This window comes from Heloderma suspectum, chromosome 3 (genome assembly GCF_057233095.1).
Source record: "Heloderma suspectum isolate Gila_16-S chromosome 3, 16-S_ref, whole genome shotgun sequence".
Classification (NCBI taxonomy): domain Eukaryota; kingdom Metazoa; phylum Chordata; class Lepidosauria; order Squamata; family Helodermatidae; genus Heloderma; species Heloderma suspectum.
In genome coordinates, this window is record NC_139460.1 from 90098203 (window position 1) to 90117218 (window position 19016).

The following is a 19016-nucleotide window of genomic DNA, read 5'->3' on the forward strand; positions in this document are numbered from 1 at the left end:
ATCATGTTGTTACAGTTCACTATAATGCACCCTTTGTCAGTTTAGCTGGCACGACTGCTGCATTGGGAAGGTGCCAATCTTCTACCAACTGTACTTTAGACAAGTAGCTTCTCAGCTGTTGATTTGTGGCTGCAAAAAAGGCAAATGCTATTTTGGGCTGCATTAATAGAAGCATAGCTTCCAAATCCTGGGAAGTACTAGTTCCCCTCTACTCAGCACTGGTTAGGCCTCATCTGGAGTACTGTGTCCAGTTCTGGGCACCGCACTTTAAGAAGGATGCAGACAAGCTGGAGAGGATTCAATACGACAATGGAACCAATTACCTAGGGAGGTGGTGGGCTCTCCCACACTGGAGGCATTCAAGACGAGGCTGGACAGCCATCTGTCAGGGATGCTCTGACTTGGATTTCTTCATTGAGCAGGGGGTTGGACTCGATGGCCTTGTAGGCCCCTTCCAACCCTACTATTCTATGATTTTATGATTCTAGGCATATGCTATAGCATAGTAGTTTAGTGGTATCTCCACCATTCTGTAGCAATGAAGCTCACTGGAGTCCACAAGAGATTGCCATCTACCTTGGTAAGGCCAGCCCAAGACATTTTGCTGCCTGAGGCAGAGAAGCAAATGGCACTGCCTCCCTCCCGTGCCCCCGTCCCCCAAGTCAAAGTACATAGTAGCCAAGGCAGGCCAAATTATTTTCGCATCTGGGGCAGAAAAGCCCACAAGCACCTCTCACTTTCTCTTGCAGTAAACATACAGTAATAATAAATAAACAACAATTTGGTGCCTTTTCGTGATACTGAAAATCAGCGGCCTGAGGCAGCCATCTCACTCTGCCTCATGGTAGGGCCAGCCCTACATGTTGACAAAATAAAACATTATTAATGCAGGGTTAGGAATACAGTATTGTTGTGTTTTGTTTCTTTTGCTCCCTCTATTAAAATGTGATTTTGTAGTGTCCATTTGAACCAAGCATTATTTCAACACCATGTCAATTCTGTTCAAAATGCTTTAGCAGGATCAGTCTTTGGTAAAGGGCCTCCTTATGGTGTGAAGAAAGGTCACAATGTTTAAAGACCCTTAAAAATGACAAAGCAAAGAAATGCCATCTATGCCATTCTCTACTTGTAATTTTCTATGTAATGTGTAATTACACATTTAATTACTGCTGTTAAAAGATCTTATGGATGGTAAAATTATATCACTGTGCTTGGTGCGATCCATAGGTTATCACAGCCAAATGAGATATAAAGTTGTGTAACCCAGAGTTTAATTAGCCGCTAATTGAATTATCTTGGACGATGGTCCCTTGAAATCATCATCACCATCATCATTTGTTTTACTGAAGATGGAGGCACCGCATCATGCAACTCTCCTCTGTCCTGCAACTCATTTGTGTACAAATGTGACTTTTGGTTCCCTGCAGGCTACTGCTGCAACACCATTTCTTCTCTTGACTGGCTGATTGATGTGCTTATTTTCCATTCCTCAAATGCAGGGTGTCTGTCTTACTGAAACATCAGTCTGTCTTGGTTCCTCATGTGGTATGTCCTCATGTGGGTGCCAAGGTCTTTTCAGCTAAATGCATGCATTTTTTATTTGAAGGGGGGGGGGATTTGAATTGCCCAGTTGTTAGTGTTTGTTTCTCTCGTCTCAACCCAACTCCAAGTGATACTGATATGCGGTGCTGGTGAGATCCAGGTCTATAATTCTGACCATATTACAATTTCTGAAGTCATTGCGAAGCAGCAATAAATTGGTGGTTAAACAGCTCTGTGTTAGCGTTTTAAAAGCTAAATATTAATCACTATATCAGTTGTTCAGTGGGTCAGGGGAATTACTATGTCTCTAGTGGGCTGGGGAACACTTTAAAATCTCATACTATACATTGATTTTATGACTGTTTTTCTTTCTCATGTTTATACCGATATATTCAACTTACATGCACACGCACGCGCACGCATGCACACGCACACACACACACACTCCTGCTGTCATTATTACAACTGGAAAGAAAAGATTACTCAGACACTTCAAAGGCTTGAGCTGAAATAACATAGTAAATCTTGTAACAGAGCAACCATCTTATTATACATCAAAAGTTAAGTCTGCACATTGTGATAAGAAAAGAATACAGCAGTGCCCAAGGAAAGTCAAGCAAAAGGAAATTTGGATTGACTAACACCAGTTATCTCCTTTTGATAAAAGGGTAATTTGTAGTTTAAAAGGAGAAGGTTAATTCATTCCCATTTTCTTAGCTATATCAAAATAACCCTACATGGCGCTAATAGGAAAGAGCTATGCATTTATTCTGGCTACCAACTCCCTTCACCTAGGGATATTGCTCAGTCACATTTAAAGCTTTCAGTAGGATCCATCAGGTATATTTCATGAAAACTTCTTGCACAAGTTCTAATCAGCAGATCAAATTCTGGGTTGTATGTGTGTTGTTGTTGCTGCTGTTTTTGTCATTTGAGGCTTTAGTTTTTTCAGTGCATCACATAAGTTGGATGCTGCATCACTAAGTATACCCACTTTTGAAACATAGAACCCACAGAAATAAATGAATGCCAAATCCAATCTTACGTTCTTGATTTGGAAGTATTTCCTTGGAGATTATTAAGTAGTGCCTAAATGTCTACATGATTAATATCACAAAAGAAGGAAGCTGTTCACTTCAGTGATATAGAGAGTACATTTCTTTTCATATTATGTTTCCAAAAAGCTCATGTGAATACTATATGAGTATTCCTGTAATGGGAGATGAGATTCATTCTGTACTCGAAAAATTCCCATTTTAAAAAGATAACAGGCTAAGATAAGCTAACCACTGTTTTGTCCCTTTGACTTCAATGGGAGAATTATGCATGTGCTGAAATCTCTCCCACTGAAACAAATTGGACTTGAGAAGAGGGCTTGACTTCAGCTTGATCGTGCCCCAAATTCCTTCACTGATTCACCGGCTGAGATTCATTGTCATAGGAAGCTGCCTTATACTGAGTTGGACCCTTGGTCCATCTTGGCTGGTATTGTCAGCACTGACTGGCAGTGGCTCTCCAGGGTTTGGGGCAGGAATATTTCCAGCCTTAGATGGAGATGCTGGGCATCAACCCTGTGACCTTCTGCGCGCAAAGCAGCTGCTCGAACCACTGAGCTGTGGGCCCTTCTGAATTCTCCCACATGCCCCTCCTGAATTGTCTCACAGAGACTATTTTCACATGCTTTCTACACAACTATAGTAAGCCATCTATAGCTCCCTTCAGGAGTGCGTGTGTAGGGCTAAACTGGGTATGGGGATATGGGTGCATATATAAGCCCTGCCCCAGCCACCACGTGCGCCTGGCTTCCACGTAGACCTTTGCATATTGCACACAAAGGTCTGAAGAGGGCTCTGAAAGCACTTACAGAGTTCCCGTGATCACAACCCCTGATAAGGCAGGGTTCACAATCATGGAAGCCGGGCACACAGGGATGCTGGGGGCAGGCCTTATGTCCCTGTACCCCATATAGCCCTACATATGAGCAGGTGCATGCCTGAATGAGGCTTATGAAAGATCAACATTGGAACAGAAATTTGGTGAAGAATGTGTGAGAGAGACACAGTGTGACTGAGGCATAGGACCAAGGTATCAGTCACAGTATGTGATGTACCTCATATGATATGTTGCTCATATGATGCATTTCATACTATACATTGGATCCAGGATCTGCCTTCCACAAGAGGAAGGGACCTTCCATGGGAGGAAGTACTCTGCTTGTGAAAGACCCCTCTGCCTGATTTGGGGGGATCCTCCAATATCCTCACCTCACATAACAGCTTGCCCCATTCAGCCAGATCTCCGGACACTCTGTGTAGCATTTCCAGTAGGGCTGTGCATTACTTCGGTACCGAATCCAAATACTGAAGTGAATCAGGCTGCTTTGGGGGTGCCTCATTGAGATCTGAAGTGGATCAGACCAACACCGAGGCGGTCCGAAGTGAAGCAGGTCACTGCCAAAGTGCCTTGGTTCACCTTGGAGATTCAGAGCTAATCTGAAGCCTTCTGAAGCCCAGACAGCCTGTCTCTACATGTATCAACTTGTGAAAGATCAGGGAGGGGGCGAGGAGGAGGAGGGAGGGGGGAAGGGGAGAGGAGGAGGGAGGGAGCTTTGGTGAATGGCAACTCTAGTTGCCAAATTAGGGCTGAACTTAACACAGCAGTCTCCAATCGGTGACAGTGGTAGAGGAGGGAGGGGAATATATATATATATATATATAGGAGATCAGCCTGTGTTTGTTTCATTGTGTGAGAGAGAGACGGTTAGAGTTGATTAGTTGGGGGGGGGGTTGTACTGCTCTGCACTGCAGCTTTGTTCTTCTTCTTTCCCACCCAGCCCTTCACAATTCAACTATTCCCTTTCTTTCTTTTCTAGATTCTTTATTTAAAAACCAAAAACAGTTAAAAAGTACTTCAGTTTCCTCCTTTCCTTGCCTTGTTCTTTGGTTCCCCCCACAGTCTCAATTCAACCATTCTTATTAATTTCCCCTTTCTTTCTTTCTTTCTTTCTTTCTTTCTTTCTTTCTTTCTTTCTCTTTCTTTCTTTCTTTCTTTCTTTCTTCCTTCCCTCCCTCCCTCCCTCCCTCCCTCCCTTTCTTTCTTTCTTTCTTTCTTTCTTTCTAGATCATATATCTATATATATCTTTCCTTTCCTTGTTATTGTGTTGCAGAACCCAGAGTCAGAGAGACCACGGAGTGAAGGAAAAAGAGATTCTTTATTTAACGCGCGGGCTTAAGGCTGGAATCATTTCCAAAGAGCCAGAAGCCCCGAAATACATCAGCACATTGGTTTTATAGACATTGTGACACATATGAAATGGCTCCTCCTCCCCCTCCCGCGTGGGGTTGCAGTCCTCAACATTTCTTCTCTTAGCACTATTGTTTATAATACAAGAACTGGGTTATAGGGTAGCCATGATAAGGAGAGAACAGAAGAGAACAGCAGAGAACAAGATATACAACTGTATGACCTTTGACAAGATAAGGAATTCCTGTGTCTCGTCAGCTTACAACAATATATTCAAGGGAGAAAGAGCTCAGCAAGAACATGAAGCATGAGACTGCATGAGGCTACTTAGTCTGACCCCCAATATGGCTGCTACATTCCCCCCTTAAATGCATAATTTCATTACAATTATAGCATTTCTGATAACTATACAAAGCTTTTTGTGACATACATATTACCTAGCCTCTTGTTGGGCTATTAGAGCGTAGAGGGCAGCAGTTTTACTAGCTGAGACATAAAACAGATTGGTTAAACAGCGCATAAGACAAGGAACGCAGAGACATAACAGAACTTTATGAACAACACTGGTAGAATTAGGATGAACAATGCTTTAAGCCAGCTAAGATCTGGAAGCCAAGGGGTTAACTAATTTAGCTAATTGTTTTGTCTTATTGTTTTGTTAGCTACTATATTGTGCAGCTTGTTGATCTGTTCATCTACAGCATTGCCATTATCAGTTAAGTTAAAACAACAGAGCTTTTGGTGTGTCTCACAACTTAAATGATGAAGAAGGAAGAGGTAATCTATACCAGCTCTATTTTCTAGAACTGCACTTCTTAGATCACGCAACTCTTTATTTAACAATGACAATGCTCGTGAGGTTGATCTTTAGACCATTAGCCAAGGCTAAACCTGGAACCCTAACCAGTGACATTGCTAAGGCCAATTTTTCTGAGTCAGAATATAACTGCACATGACTATTACAATTTTTAGTTAGTTGGAGTGCTCGAGGCTGCCGTTGACGGATTTTCTCGGGCTACAGGGGAAGAATTGGCACCAGTTCAATTGGCGGCTGAGGCAACATGGGTGGTTATTAGACAAGTTGGCAGGAATGAATGACCAAGTGCGGGAACTACATGTCTAAAACCATCCATGAGGCAAAAGTATGTGGGCATTATTAAAAGATATGTTTTGAATTTTATTACAGTGGAAGGGGGCCAGGGATAGCTTTATATTTTCTGGAAAATTTTTGACAATTAAGCATTCGTGCACACGTAGCATTTGTTTCAGCAACGATGGGGGTGCGTAGAGTGAACTCTGTAGGGGGTAGGATCTTTGCAACCACGCCCCAATTAGCATTTTGGGAATAAGTTAAACTTACACTATAAACTCTTAACATGCTATCTTTTTGAATTTTCCCAGGATGTCTACAGACAGGTATTAGGCAAGAGCTAATAAGCCTGTTTGCAGGTATACCTCTTGGCAAACAAAAATGTTTTACTCTCGTGATGTTAGCTAGGTGAAGCCAGTAATTATCAGCAAATCACTGGACAAACTTTTTTTTTTCCAGGGGCAGACCCCCCCTTTTGCACCTTATTAAGGAAACACAATGCAACACTACTAACACTACAACACGCATGTTTGATCTTCTTTGGGATCTGACCGTACGCTGGGCAGCTATTCACCTGGCAAGCTGCAGTAGGGTCTAGTCCCCGTCTTCAATTCTCCAGTGGCAGGTCTGACCGTACGCAGGGGGACAGTTTCCCAGTGTGTCCACAGTAAGGTCTAGCCTGAGTCTTCTTACTGCTTTTTCAGAATGATTTTTAAAGGATTTTCAGGATTTCTGTTTACAGTCTACTCTCGCTCTCTTGCTCTCTTGACTCATGTCTAATGTATCCAGGGTTTAACTCCAGCTGCTTTCATAGCTGCGGGGGTGGAAAGTATGACAGTTTTCAGTCCTCTCCATCTGGGAGTCAAAGGGTTATTTTTCCCTCTTTAACTCATACTTTAACTCTTGGTTGGAAAGGATGAGCTTCTGTGATGGGAATGGCTTAATTTTTTAAGACAAAGCGACGCTGGGCTTGAAGAACTTTGCTCAGTGTTTGAACTTCTTGTTTAAGGCTAACCTTTGCTTGCTTTTGATGCTGCTCCAGTGTCAATTATGAAGTCAATGTCACGGCCCCTCACAGTCAATGTCATGGCCCCTCTCAAGCTGTCTCCCTCTTCGCCCATTCTGGCCCCTTTGGTTTTTTCCTTTGTGTATTTGATTTATTTTATTTGGGCATTCATGCCACTAATGTCCATCTTGTCCACACTGGGCACACTGGTTCTTTTTTAAGAATCTTCTGCCTCTGCCGGGTCTTCTTCTTTTCTTCTTTTGTCCACGTCTTCTTGGGCCTCTGGGTTGAGGGAGGTATACTGGCGATAGGCATTTGAAAGACGCTCCAAGTACGCTCTGGGGCCTCGGTGGCACCTTGCAGCACTTTAGACACTTTGGTCATATTAACTGACTTCTTTATACCTGCCTTTACGGCTTTTAACAGCAGGGTTTGATACTGGGTGAGGCGCTCTAGCCCCACTTGTGTTTTGGGATTTCAGCGGGGGGGGGGGGGGGGTTATTTACAAGGAGACTTTATTGGGTAACTTACAGCACACAGGCGTACTTAATGGTTGGATCAGACAGCTTCTCTGAATCACGAGCTAAATGGGTTTTTATACCATACATGTTACCCATGAGGCAGCACAACACTAGCAAGCATTTTCAGCATAGGCTAGAAGTGTTTGGTTCTCAGGCACAGCTTCCTGTAAACAACTTCGCTTCTTAAAGTGCTTGATAACACTTTTATTCATTAGTATGGGAAGACAAAATTTTTCTCTTTCTTTTGCTTTTTTTCTTTGCTGATCTGCCTGTATTGCAGGTCATGTTTCAAACTTTTTACCTAAAACTTTCTGATCCATGCACCAGCCTTGTCTCTTTATTTGTCTTTTTCAAGTTAAACTCACTTACTTAAACCTTTCTGCCTTACACTAGTCCCAAAGACACACATTTGGGATAGGCTCTTCTTCTCCTTCTAGTTACATTTTCTTCATTTTAAAGAACTATTACATTATTGTGGCTACTTTACCCCAGGTAATAAGCTCCAGGCACAATCAGCTGCTTTTAATTTATCCTGGGGGCAACTATGGCCACGCTTCTTTTTTATAAATGTTTTTTCTTTGCCTCTTGCCTTTTCTTTCTTTTTTTTTCTCTCTTCTCTATCTGTCTGCTACTTTCTCTATTCCTTCTTTTTTACTTGCTTTTGTCTTTTTTCCTTGTCATCCATTGGGAACCACACTTAGTATCATTTGGAGTTGCAACTAACACTAATCTGCAAATATCACATATATTTTATGATATTTAAGAAATCATAAAATATACACAACAAACTTTTTCTGCAATTTAACACAATGAATGGAAAGCACTTTTTGCATGGTAAGGCATGATGGAGCAGATCCAGCAGTCATACTGGTCTTCTGGCTGAAAGCTCAGGGCTCATTAAAATCAAGGGACGGACATACCCACACACGCAGAGTTCTAGGTCACCATTTTTGCATCGGCAACTCTATGCTACATGAGTTCTGGCAGAAGGAAATCTAAAAGTTATAGATCAAACTCAGCCTGCTGTACACTGAGCTGACTACAAACATAGACACACGGTCCACAGCGATGAGAGTTCAAGTTTATCAAAAGCTTCACAGCACTGTCCATGGCAAGTTTTTGACAATTTAAAATTTTAGTTCATGAGCAGAGTGTCTCTAAAAAGCCCAGATGATGATGGAGGCAAACAGTGAAGGCTCTGGGCAATGAAGATGCGATGTTTCCAGCAAAGGCTCTCCACTTTTGCATCAGTTTAAAAAGGGAAAGTGTGGCCCTACACCCCTTCTGACAGACAAGGGCCTTTAACTTTTTAGCAAGGCTTCTGTTTAAACAGAGCGGCACAGCTCAGCTCTCTAGCCATGACACTTTAACTTGGGCAGCTCCTCTGTAAATTTTATTTTACTTCTGTCAGGTTCTCTCACAGACATTTTAAAAACTTAGTCTTTTTTTTTTTTTCTTCTAACCTGCTACACGAAAGCACTGAAACACTGAGTGCTGAAACTCAGGACGCTGGGGGGTGATGGGCATCGCCTTATCCTTGCATTTTTCAAGCAGCCATTAATCTTCGGGGAGGCGGTGGGGTGATTTGCAGGACTTCAAAGGCAAGCTTCTCAGTTTGTTTGTATTTGTAAATCCCAAGCTTAAAACAGGACACAATGAGGTACAGGGCAGCCAAATTCTTGCTTTGGCATGGGCAACAAATAACTCGGGTCAGCTTTCTTCGCTGGGGTCTCAAACAGGAAAACAGTCTTAATTTAAAGTTGTAACATCACTGACAGCGTCAGCCAGCCAGCTACACAGATCTCATTGTTTTTTAAGACAGTTGCTCCAATATCTTCTTTTCTTCTCCATCAGGTTGGGTCTCCCAGCTTACACAGTTTATTGCAGCTTTCAGGAGCATGGTAGTAGCATGATTTTGGCTTGGCCAGGAACATGCTGTCTGGTTTCTCGGTCTCTTTAGCACACACATTTAGGCAGTGTAACACTGGACACTCAAATCAGTGAGATTTCTTCATTGCAGGGAATCCCACGGCAAAAGCTTAATGGTTACGCTCTTTAGAAATCATATAGCCGATGGTCAGTAGCTACAGGCTCTATGCAATTCTAACACAGTTCAAAGCTAAACACGGTTACCTTGACAGAGATCTTCAACATGGTCTCTCCGCTTCATTCTGCTTTGGGACAGTCTTATGGCACACTTTTCACTCGAAGAGGGGTCTAGCCTGTGCTCTGGGGGCTGATTCTTTACCTTTATTTTCTATTTTGCCTTCATCTTCTGGGTCTTCATTTTCAGTTTCCATTTCTTAGGGATTTCATCTCAATTAGGCGAGGTGATAATGTTGCACAACTCAGAACGTTGTGGGCAATTTTCCTGCAATAATTAGGCGAGGTGATGATGTTGCACAACTCAGAACGTTGTGGGCAATTTTCCTGCCCCCCCCCTCTCGGCGCGCTAGGCTAACAGCTACTTCTTCGGCCTTACACTCTCACGCTCCCACGCTTTGTTAAAAGCCAGACTGTCCTGCAACATTTTTCTAATAAACAGCCTCAGATCTTGTTCTTTTTTTCCTCTCAGCTCGACCGTGAGCTTTTTGCTGTTTTCTCTCTCTATTCTGACTCTTTAAAAAAAAACTTTTTCCTTCTTTGTTTGACATACATCTCAAGGGGGTGCAAGGTTTGCTTCCCCCACCACCCATAGCCTCCCTCCTAAATTGAAGACAGACACAATTAGGGAATGGGAATTGGTCAGTGAGTAAGGGGTCTCACTGGCCGACACAAGAGGATTTTTCACACCACGCACTTTGCTACTGGCCTGGGCACCCGGACAGTCAACGGTATGCTTCAGAAACCGCAGTAGCCACTCACACAATCATCATTCTCTCCACTGCATCCATATGTCCCTGCCACCCACTTTTCCCACTTTTTACCAGAGCGGAAAACGGCTTCCCCAGCTTCCTCAGCTTCCTACTGAGTACTGGCGTGCTGGGTACGGGCGCCCACTCGGGGGTGTGATCAGGCCCCCCTTCTACCCGCAAGGAGTAGGTTCTTTTGTATACGTATACCACCAACACTGACCTTCTTCATAAGGCGGGGCCCTCTTTTTTTCTGCCCAGTGGCCTTTCTCCCTAAAGGCGGGGCCCTCTTTTTCCCATATACTTGCCTTTCTCCTGAAGGCTTCCAATGTGGGTTTCAACTCAATTGCAGCTGCGATACAGGCAGGGCTCAAGTTCCTTCCTCCGCTTCCCAAGGTTCTCTTGCTGCTCGCTACCGTTTGGGCGATCCCGGTGCAGGCTTTCTCCCATTCACTCGACAAAAAGGTTGGTGGCGCCAAGAAAGGGAGGCATGCGCCGAGCTCGTCCTCCCGGTGCGGCGATCAAGAGCAGGCAACTGCCACCTGTCTGGCTCAGAGCCTGCCACATCCGAGTTACGGCACCATTTATGTTGCAGAACCCAGAGTCAGAGAGACCACGGAGTGAAGGAAAAAGAGATTCTTTATTTAACGCGCGGGCTTAAGGCTGGAATCATTTCCAAAGAGCCAGAAGCCCCGAAATACATCAGCACATTGGTTTTATAGACATTGTGACACATATGAAACGGCTCCTCCTCCCCCTCCCGCGTGGGGTTGCAGTCCTCAACATTTCTTCTCTTAGCACTATTGTTTATAATACAAGAACTGGGTTATAGGGTAGCCATGATAAGGAGAGAACAGAAGAGAACAGCAGAGAACAAGATATACAACTGTATGACCTTTGACAAGATAAGGAATTCCTGTGTCTCGTCAGCTTACAACAATATATTCAAGGGAGAAAGAGCTCAGCAAGAACATGAAGCATGAGACTGCATGAGGCTACTTAGTCTGACCCCCGATATGGCTGCTACAATTGCCCCCCCCCACTCAGTTCCTCTATTCCTTCCCTTCCCATTTTTGAATTCTGTATCTTTTCCCTAAAAAAAATAAAAAGCCTTTTCTTTGCTTGGAGGTGGTTCTGTATTTGCTTTTCTTTTGCTGTTGTGTGTGTGTGCGTGTGTGTTTGTGCTTGTGTTGTGATCAAGCAAGCAGTGCGTGGCAAAGCACTACACACATTAACATATATTATTTAAATTTAATACTACACTGTGAGGCAAAGCAAGCCCAATATGAGGCATCCTCGGGGTCTTGGCAGGGGCAGAGATGGGCGAGCGGTGGGTGTAGCTGCCTCTGCTAGCCTGCCTGCCTGCCAGCCTGTTTTCCCAGGTAATGTGTGCATTCCATTCAGCCCAAGAGAGCCTGAGGTCATCGAGTGTGGAGCTGAATACAGTAGTACTAGAGGAGAGGGGTTATATTATTTTTATTTTGCACTTCAAAAAAACCTACGCCAGAGATTAGGGATAGTAGCGACCCCTCCTCCTAATCACCGCTCCTAACTTTTCTGATTATTCCTTTATGACCTTTGGTTTGAGTTTCTGAGAACAGCACATTTTACCTGTGCCTAGCACGAAACTACTGGGCCAAACTATCTGAAATTTGTCAGGTGGAATCCACTCCATGGGGGCTGCCAGGTCCCCAACTTTCAAGTATTTATCTTGAAAACTGAAAACGTTATGGCCATTTCTGTTTTCCTGTGCAAATCAATGGGAAAACATCAAATCCGAATAATTCGGATATCCGAATCTTGGTTCGGATCTGAAGCAAAGTGGATTGGGTCCAAATCAGTCTGAAGTGAAGCAGGGCTGCTTCAGAAGGTCCAAATCAGCATCTGAAGCAAAGCGGGGGTGCACAGCCCTAATTTCCAGGGTGCTGGATGGGCTTCCATGCAAAGGAGGAGGCGGGGAAGTCCACTTCTGTCAGCACAGTTGTTCCAATCTCAATCTAACCCAATAATTCTTGACACATAAACAGCTCACCAAGAAGTTCCACCTCCTGATTATATATATATATATATATACACACACACACACATATACATGCTCAGTGCGGGCAACATGGGTGGGTCACTACAGGATGCAAAATGGTAAATATAACCTTTATTTCATCAATTGCTTGACGTATTGTTTCCATATTGTGTTGCTCATGTTTTCAGACCCAGGTGGACAAGTTCGTTTCATCCTTCAGTTATAGTAAGATGAAATCTAAGAATGACAAAAGATCTAGTGGCATCATTTCATCCCTCCAATTTCTGTTGCTCAGAAACAACCCTTGGGAAAGCTGGCTCACATGCAAACTCATGCACAGGATTATTTGATATTCATGACTCTAGAGGAATGGCGAATGCTTTTCATTTACCAGTATTGCCATCATTCATTTTAGTTCCGACTTGAAAAGTAAATCAAGAAATTAGCTGAAGGCTTGGTCATGAGTAATTACACTTGTACTGCATATCTCAGGAGTTTCCTTGCCATCCATCCATTCAGCTTTTATTGATTGTGCAGTGCAGAAACACATTTCAGAGCTAACGTATTTGCTCTGCAACTGGACTGAATAGTTCATTTACTTCCACAGTTATATCATTTTGAATGAGGTACTTGGCTGCTGAAATAAGGAGACCTAATAAAGTTGACTTAATTTAGCTATGGTCTACAGTTTAGTTTGCTTCAGCATCTCTAAATATTATTGCATGGATATATTGTAGAATTATTTCCTAATGAATATATATTTTAAGTACATCCTTCCCAGGGATGCAAAATGTTTCATAAGCACGGGTACATCTCATCTTGCGTGATACTTTTTATTTTGGTGGATCTCTCATACATACATTTTTGTGCCATGACCTGGTTTTGCAGTATCAGGTTGTTCACTTTTCTTAGAGGATTGCTTTTCTGTGTCCAATTTGGACATGTAAAACTGTTTAAGAAACAATTGTAGCAGTAAAATGTCTAGATGGTTCTGGATTTGCGATGGAGAAAGGAAGTTAGATTATACCTTGGACTGCAGCACAGTTTGAGCAGAGATAGTGGCAGGACACAAAAACCGAATGATAATAATAATGACAGCTAGTGATCATGACCAAAAGTAATGATAGCTCCACAATACTGCCTCTATGCAGAAATAGGAGGTTGGAAAATGTCCTTCTGTGAACTTCCTTAACAGAGCAACCCTATAGTTAGCTGTGGAAACCTCTGACCTTCCTCCGGACGATCCGAACCACCCAAAGTCCTGCCAGATTCATGCCAACAGGGCAGAAGTGAGGAGGAGCAGTGCTTCTCCTGATTTCTTCCCTCCCTGACTGTTGTTGTTGTTTCCCTCCCATTGAATTGCTCTATACCAACTGGTGTAGATCACGAGCTGTTGAGGTTTGGGGGGGGGGACTCTGGGGTCCAAGAAAGCTGTGGATGCCTGTAGACCCATAGCCTCTCCCAGCATGCCCCAGAACACCTCATTTCCTCCCTCTCCGATGTCAGAACTCTGATGTCGGAGAGGGTAAAGCTCTGAAGGTTTCCATGGATGCTGGGAAGGGGCATCCAAGGTTGGATTTCCCCCTCCAAGGGTAGACCTCTCCCTCTGCCCTTAGAGGGGGAGATCTGATCAATCCTGTGACCCCTGGGATCCCAATCTGGTCTTCAGTAGCCCTACAATTAGGAAAGGGCAGCAAAATGCTCTCTTTATTTTCAGTCCCCCATATTCCAGTGAAGTAATAGCAAATAATTGTAGACTCTTAAACTCTGTGCAGAGCACACTTCTAAGTTCTAGGTCAGGAAAAAAAGACCTACTGAGACCAAGACCTCATTGGCTCTGTACCTCACTCCCCCAGCAAAAAGAAGTGTATACAAATGTATGTGTATGTGGTGGCAATGATGGTGGGGGTGGGGGTGAAATAGGATATTACGTTTTTAGATTTTGAAATTGTTTTATTTTATCACAAATATAGGAAATATAAGGGGGGAAAGCAGCACAAAGAAAAACACATATAAAAGACAAAAATCTTTTAAAAACCCCATTTAAACCCTTATAGACACAGATTTTGTAAATTCAGTGTAATATATAAAAATAGGATATCAAAGACCTGAAAGAAAAAATATTATTTACCTACCTGCACCTAATTTTATGCTTATGATGTTTTACATTGTATGTATTTGGGGTTGGACTCGATAGTCTTATAGGCCCCTTCTAACCCTACTATTCTATGATTCTGTGAGTCTATTAGATTTGCACTGCTTGGCATTGCACACGAGAAGGAGAAACTGTTCAGCAAGTTGCAAACGGTTGTCTTGTCAGCCCCAGAGCTGATTAAAAGTGTCTCCTTGAGATGTCTACTCTAGACAGGCTTGGAGAAAAATGAGCCTCACTGCTGTGTGCGCACTGGTCAGTGGGCATCTTTCACAACTATAGCAGCATTATACTCATGGTATGGTTTTAGTTACCTGTTGTGAGCTTTGCTTGATTCCTGTGAAAGTCATCCCAAGGAATGCCTTGGGAGACTGTTCATTTCCAAATCATGGGATCCCAACCCACATAGCTTGGCAGTGCTTAAGGCTGTAACCCAATCCCATGCACACTTACTTCAGAGTAAGTTCCATTGAACTCAGTGGAACTTACTTCTGAGTAAACATGCATCGAATTGTGCTACATGTGTTAATAAGCAGGGCCAGATTTAGGTTGTTGGGGAACTATACTGAGTCACTTTCCAGGGTGGGGGTGGGCAGAAGGTCGATCAGGATCTGCTGTTAGATCTCTGGGTGAATTGCATTAGAACAGCAAGGATTTCTGACTCCCAATTGTTTAAGAGTAGCAACAACAAAATGACCCCCCCCCCCAAATTATACTGCTGAAATGAAAGTGGGAGGGGAGGGGAAACCAGGAGTGGATTTTAGTGTGGGAGGACTATGAGCTCAGCTCAGTTCTGGTCCTCAAAACCAATTCTTGGGCTCAGGCATCTTTAATTCTAAGCGTCTGTCTTTTGCACCAGGCTGTGACTGGCAGATCTCAGTTCTAGTAAAAAACAAAGTAGATTCCATGAGTCTGAAGTCTGCCCACCACTGTTCTACAGGCTGCCCAACCTCTGGTCCAAGAACCTGATTCTTTCTCTTCTCTTCATACCCACACCTGTAGATCAGGTGGCAGATGAGACAGTCCCCAGGTGATATTGATAAAGAACTCCTGGTAATGTGATATGTCACTGGTAACAAAGACCTCCTTCAGAAGCATTCTAGGAGGAGAAGAAGTTAGAGATACTTGTCTTTCATTTAGTACACTGGTTGAATGAGGAATTATTTTTCATGCTTTACTAAATTGCAGAGCAATCCTACACCCGAGTAGTCAGACATACGTCCCAGCGAGTTCACTGAGGCTTATTTCCAGATAAGCTAGTATAGGATTGCTGTGCTGTTGTGCATCTTTGCCTGGGTCCATGATCTGTATGGTCTGTATGAGAGGACCTCTTTTACATTTCAGTTGCAAATATTGATGGTCACCTATTTATTTAGTTAAAAATGTATTGACCATCTTTCCAAGAAGTTGTCACATAAGGAAGCTCACCATTAAAAAAAACCTCAATAGATAAAAAATAAACAATAAATAAAGCAATTAGATATTGACCTTACAGTATTAAGGGTGTGTGTGTGTTTCCACCAGCAATTTAATCCAAGCTGGCTGCATGTTGAGGTTGTTAGGGCTACATGACGTCATGGCCATCCAGCAGCCACCCCGGAGCTTATCAGGGAAAAACCGGATTCCCTGAGACTGCTTAAAGTCTGATGCTTTTCCCTAAGTTGGGTTCTCCATGGTATAGTTCCTGTGTGCCCCCACCCCTGATTTACCTTGGGTATCCTAGCCCTTGCTGGGGGTGTACCTTTCACCATGACTTCGGTCAAGGGGTATTTCCTGTGTGTTTCCCGTCCCTGAACAAACCAATTAGTGTCTACTCAGAAGTAACTCCCATTGTGCTGAATGAGGCTTGCCCTCTGAATGCCCACACCAGAACTTACAGAGAAGCCCCTCAACTGACATGGCACAGTTTAAAGCCCAATTCCCGAATCTCCTTTGTTTGGTTTATTGCCTTAGGAAGTCTCTACTTCACATCTTCATTATAGAGGTGCTGCGGGTTAAAATGGGGGCTGGTTTCCCTCTTTGTGTTCTCCCCCCGCTTTCCCAGCACAAGCATATGTGCTACTTGGAAGTAACTCCCATTGTGCTCAGTGAGGCTTGCTCCTGAAATGCAGGTGCATCTGGACTTTCAGGGGAAAGGAGAAAGGGGGGAGAGGGGTAAGCCTCTCTTATTGGTTGAGCAGCCCCTGCCAGTCAGATGGCATTCACTCCAACCCCCAACCCCACCAGGAAGTATGTTCTGTGAAGCGATTTTTACCGACGCAGAGAACCCGCTTGTGAAGCCCTGCATGGACCAAAGCACAGCAAAGCTGATTCCTTTTTTAAAAATCCAGTACTCCTCCATTTGCTTCTCCTTCCGTTGTCGTGGAAACATGGCCCTGATATCATAAATTTCTAACCCTAACCTGCAGAATCCACCGGGGGCCACATCCCACACACTGCCAAAATTGCCACGGCTGCCAGCAGAGCCACTGAATTTGCTACCATGGTGGGGCTTGATTCTACTTGCGAACAAGGTGTGCAGGGAGCACAAATTTCCTTGCAAAATTGCTACTGAATTTGCTGCTGCTGCCATGACAACAAATTCAGCAGCAGGGGCTGTGGCAGGGGCAGGGGGTGCAAAAATGGCTATAGGGGGGCACATGTGGTCCATGAGCTGTGTGTTGCTCACTTCTGGGTACTGCTTTGGATGGGGGATTGTGCATTGGTGTGAACGGAGAAAATTCCCTGTCCGTTTACTCAACATCAGCTTCCCGATTTCTAGCATGGAATGGGATCATATATACTAGTATAGGCTCTTCTTCATTGATGTGATCAATAAATGAACATTTGTAATTTAATTTGTATGTATGTATGTATGTATATATTTTATATATATTATATATATATATATATATATATATATATAGAGAGAGAGAGAGAGAGAGAGAGAGAATTACAAAGATGCTGAAAATGAATTTAGGAGGTACACAGGCATTCCACTAGTGTTACTTGAGTTTGCAGAATGACACCACTGGATACAGCCCTTCTACTTGAAAAATCTTGTCAATTAGTGCCACTCCTGAAGCCTGTCCTGGGCTTTTCTCATTTGTTTGTGTTTGTTTTTTGTGTCCCAGCACTCTGAGCAGAGGCTGCTGGCTGAACCAGCCATCTTTTCAATTTCCCACAATGCCTCTGACCAAGTACTGCTGTGGAGGCATTGTGGGAAATTAGGAGGGTGGCTAGATACAGCTGCCCAGCACTTCTTGCAGTATAACCATGACAGCCAGTTTAGCCCTCTAGTGCCCACTGACAGAAGAGGATGGCCCTTTGCCCAAGGCCCCCTCACGCATGGAGACAGCCCTGAAAGAGTTATGTTGTTTTTAAATGTGTATTAATTCGGTTTTTGTTTGTTTGGGTGGGGTTTTTGTCTTCTTGGTACAGAGGGGCAAAAGAAAGTTCAAGAGGAGTTTGATATAGACATGGATGCACCAGAGACAGAGAAAGCTGCAGTGGCGATACAGTCTCAGTTCAGAAAATTCCAGAAGAAAAAGGCCGGGTCCCAGTCTTAGCCTCTACCTCACAATTTCCACCATCGCCACTTCCTGGTCTGTCAGGAAATGAAGAAAAAAAAATCTAGATGCATGTACAGAAATTACCACTATTTAAAAACTCTTCTGGCAGGTATTAAAATAATTATGCTTGTTGTGTGGTTTAATCTCTACGTTTATCTCCAGTCTCCTTTCTTCTGTAACTCACCATTTTACTTGATGTTAAAATAAAATGTTAGGATGATGAAGTTACTTCAACTGTCAGCCTTGATCTGTCTTGTTATATTAATCCAGCAAGCCCTGTGTTACAAATTAAAACAGCCCAGATGCCTCTTTTCCTCTTCACTTAAAGCTTGGAGACATAAATGTACCACCTTATACCACCAACTTATTTTTGCTGAGGAATGACAGCATAAACTCTCAGCTCAGCTTACCTCATTTGGTGAATCCAGATGCCAGCCATATGTGTCAATGGACAACATTTCCCCTAATGAGTTGAATGTGCAGAATGCCACAGACTGAGAGCCAATAGTACTGGATGGTGGTTGTAAGAGTGTGTGTGTGGAATATGTACACTTGTGAGATATGTCTCACAGCCTAGAGGATAAAATGGTTGTACCAAAAAATGTTTCAGTTTATTCTCAGAGGATCCAAGGATCAATACCTCCGCAAGAAACAACATCATCCCCAAACTGAATTACCTCACACAATCAATTTCTTGCTTGCATAGTGGAGACAGAAGTGCACAAATGAGCTTCCCTGCTCAAAGGGGTTCTTTTTCTGTTCTCTTAAATCAGGGGAGCAGAATCTCTTTCTGCCTGAGGGCTGAATTCAATTTCAGGGAGCTCTTGGGAACCACATCCCCATGGTGGGTGGGGCCAAAAGCAAAAGGGTCTGGATCAAAATATCAAGCATACCAGTGAATTGTAACTCACAGCTTAGGAGAGGCAGTTCAACCTCTTAGAATGGGAGAAAAAACATGCAAAGTTCAGGAAACCAGCAAACAACTGGTGAGAAGGGGAAGGGGGCCTGGCCACCGGGGGAACCACAGATGACTAGATT

At 43.4% G+C, this 19016-nt stretch overlaps 1 protein-coding gene across 2 annotated transcripts in view; it reads left to right on the plus strand.

Annotated features, from left to right (window-relative positions):
- PCP4 (Purkinje cell protein 4) overlaps window positions 1–18574 on the plus strand; it is a 123074-nt gene extending 104500 nt beyond the window's left edge. Inside the window, exon 3 of one of the 2 annotated variants that reach the window (XM_084843765.1) lies at window positions 17848–18205. In XM_084843765.1, coding sequence (XP_084699891.1) covers window positions 17848–17975 — 128 coding nt within the window. In that variant the 3' untranslated portion in view covers window positions 17976–18205. Of the gene's footprint in view, window positions 1–17847 lie in introns of both variants that reach the window. The other variant, XM_084843766.1, reaches the window with a different exon arrangement.
- Window positions 18575–19016: the final 442 nt, after the last annotated feature.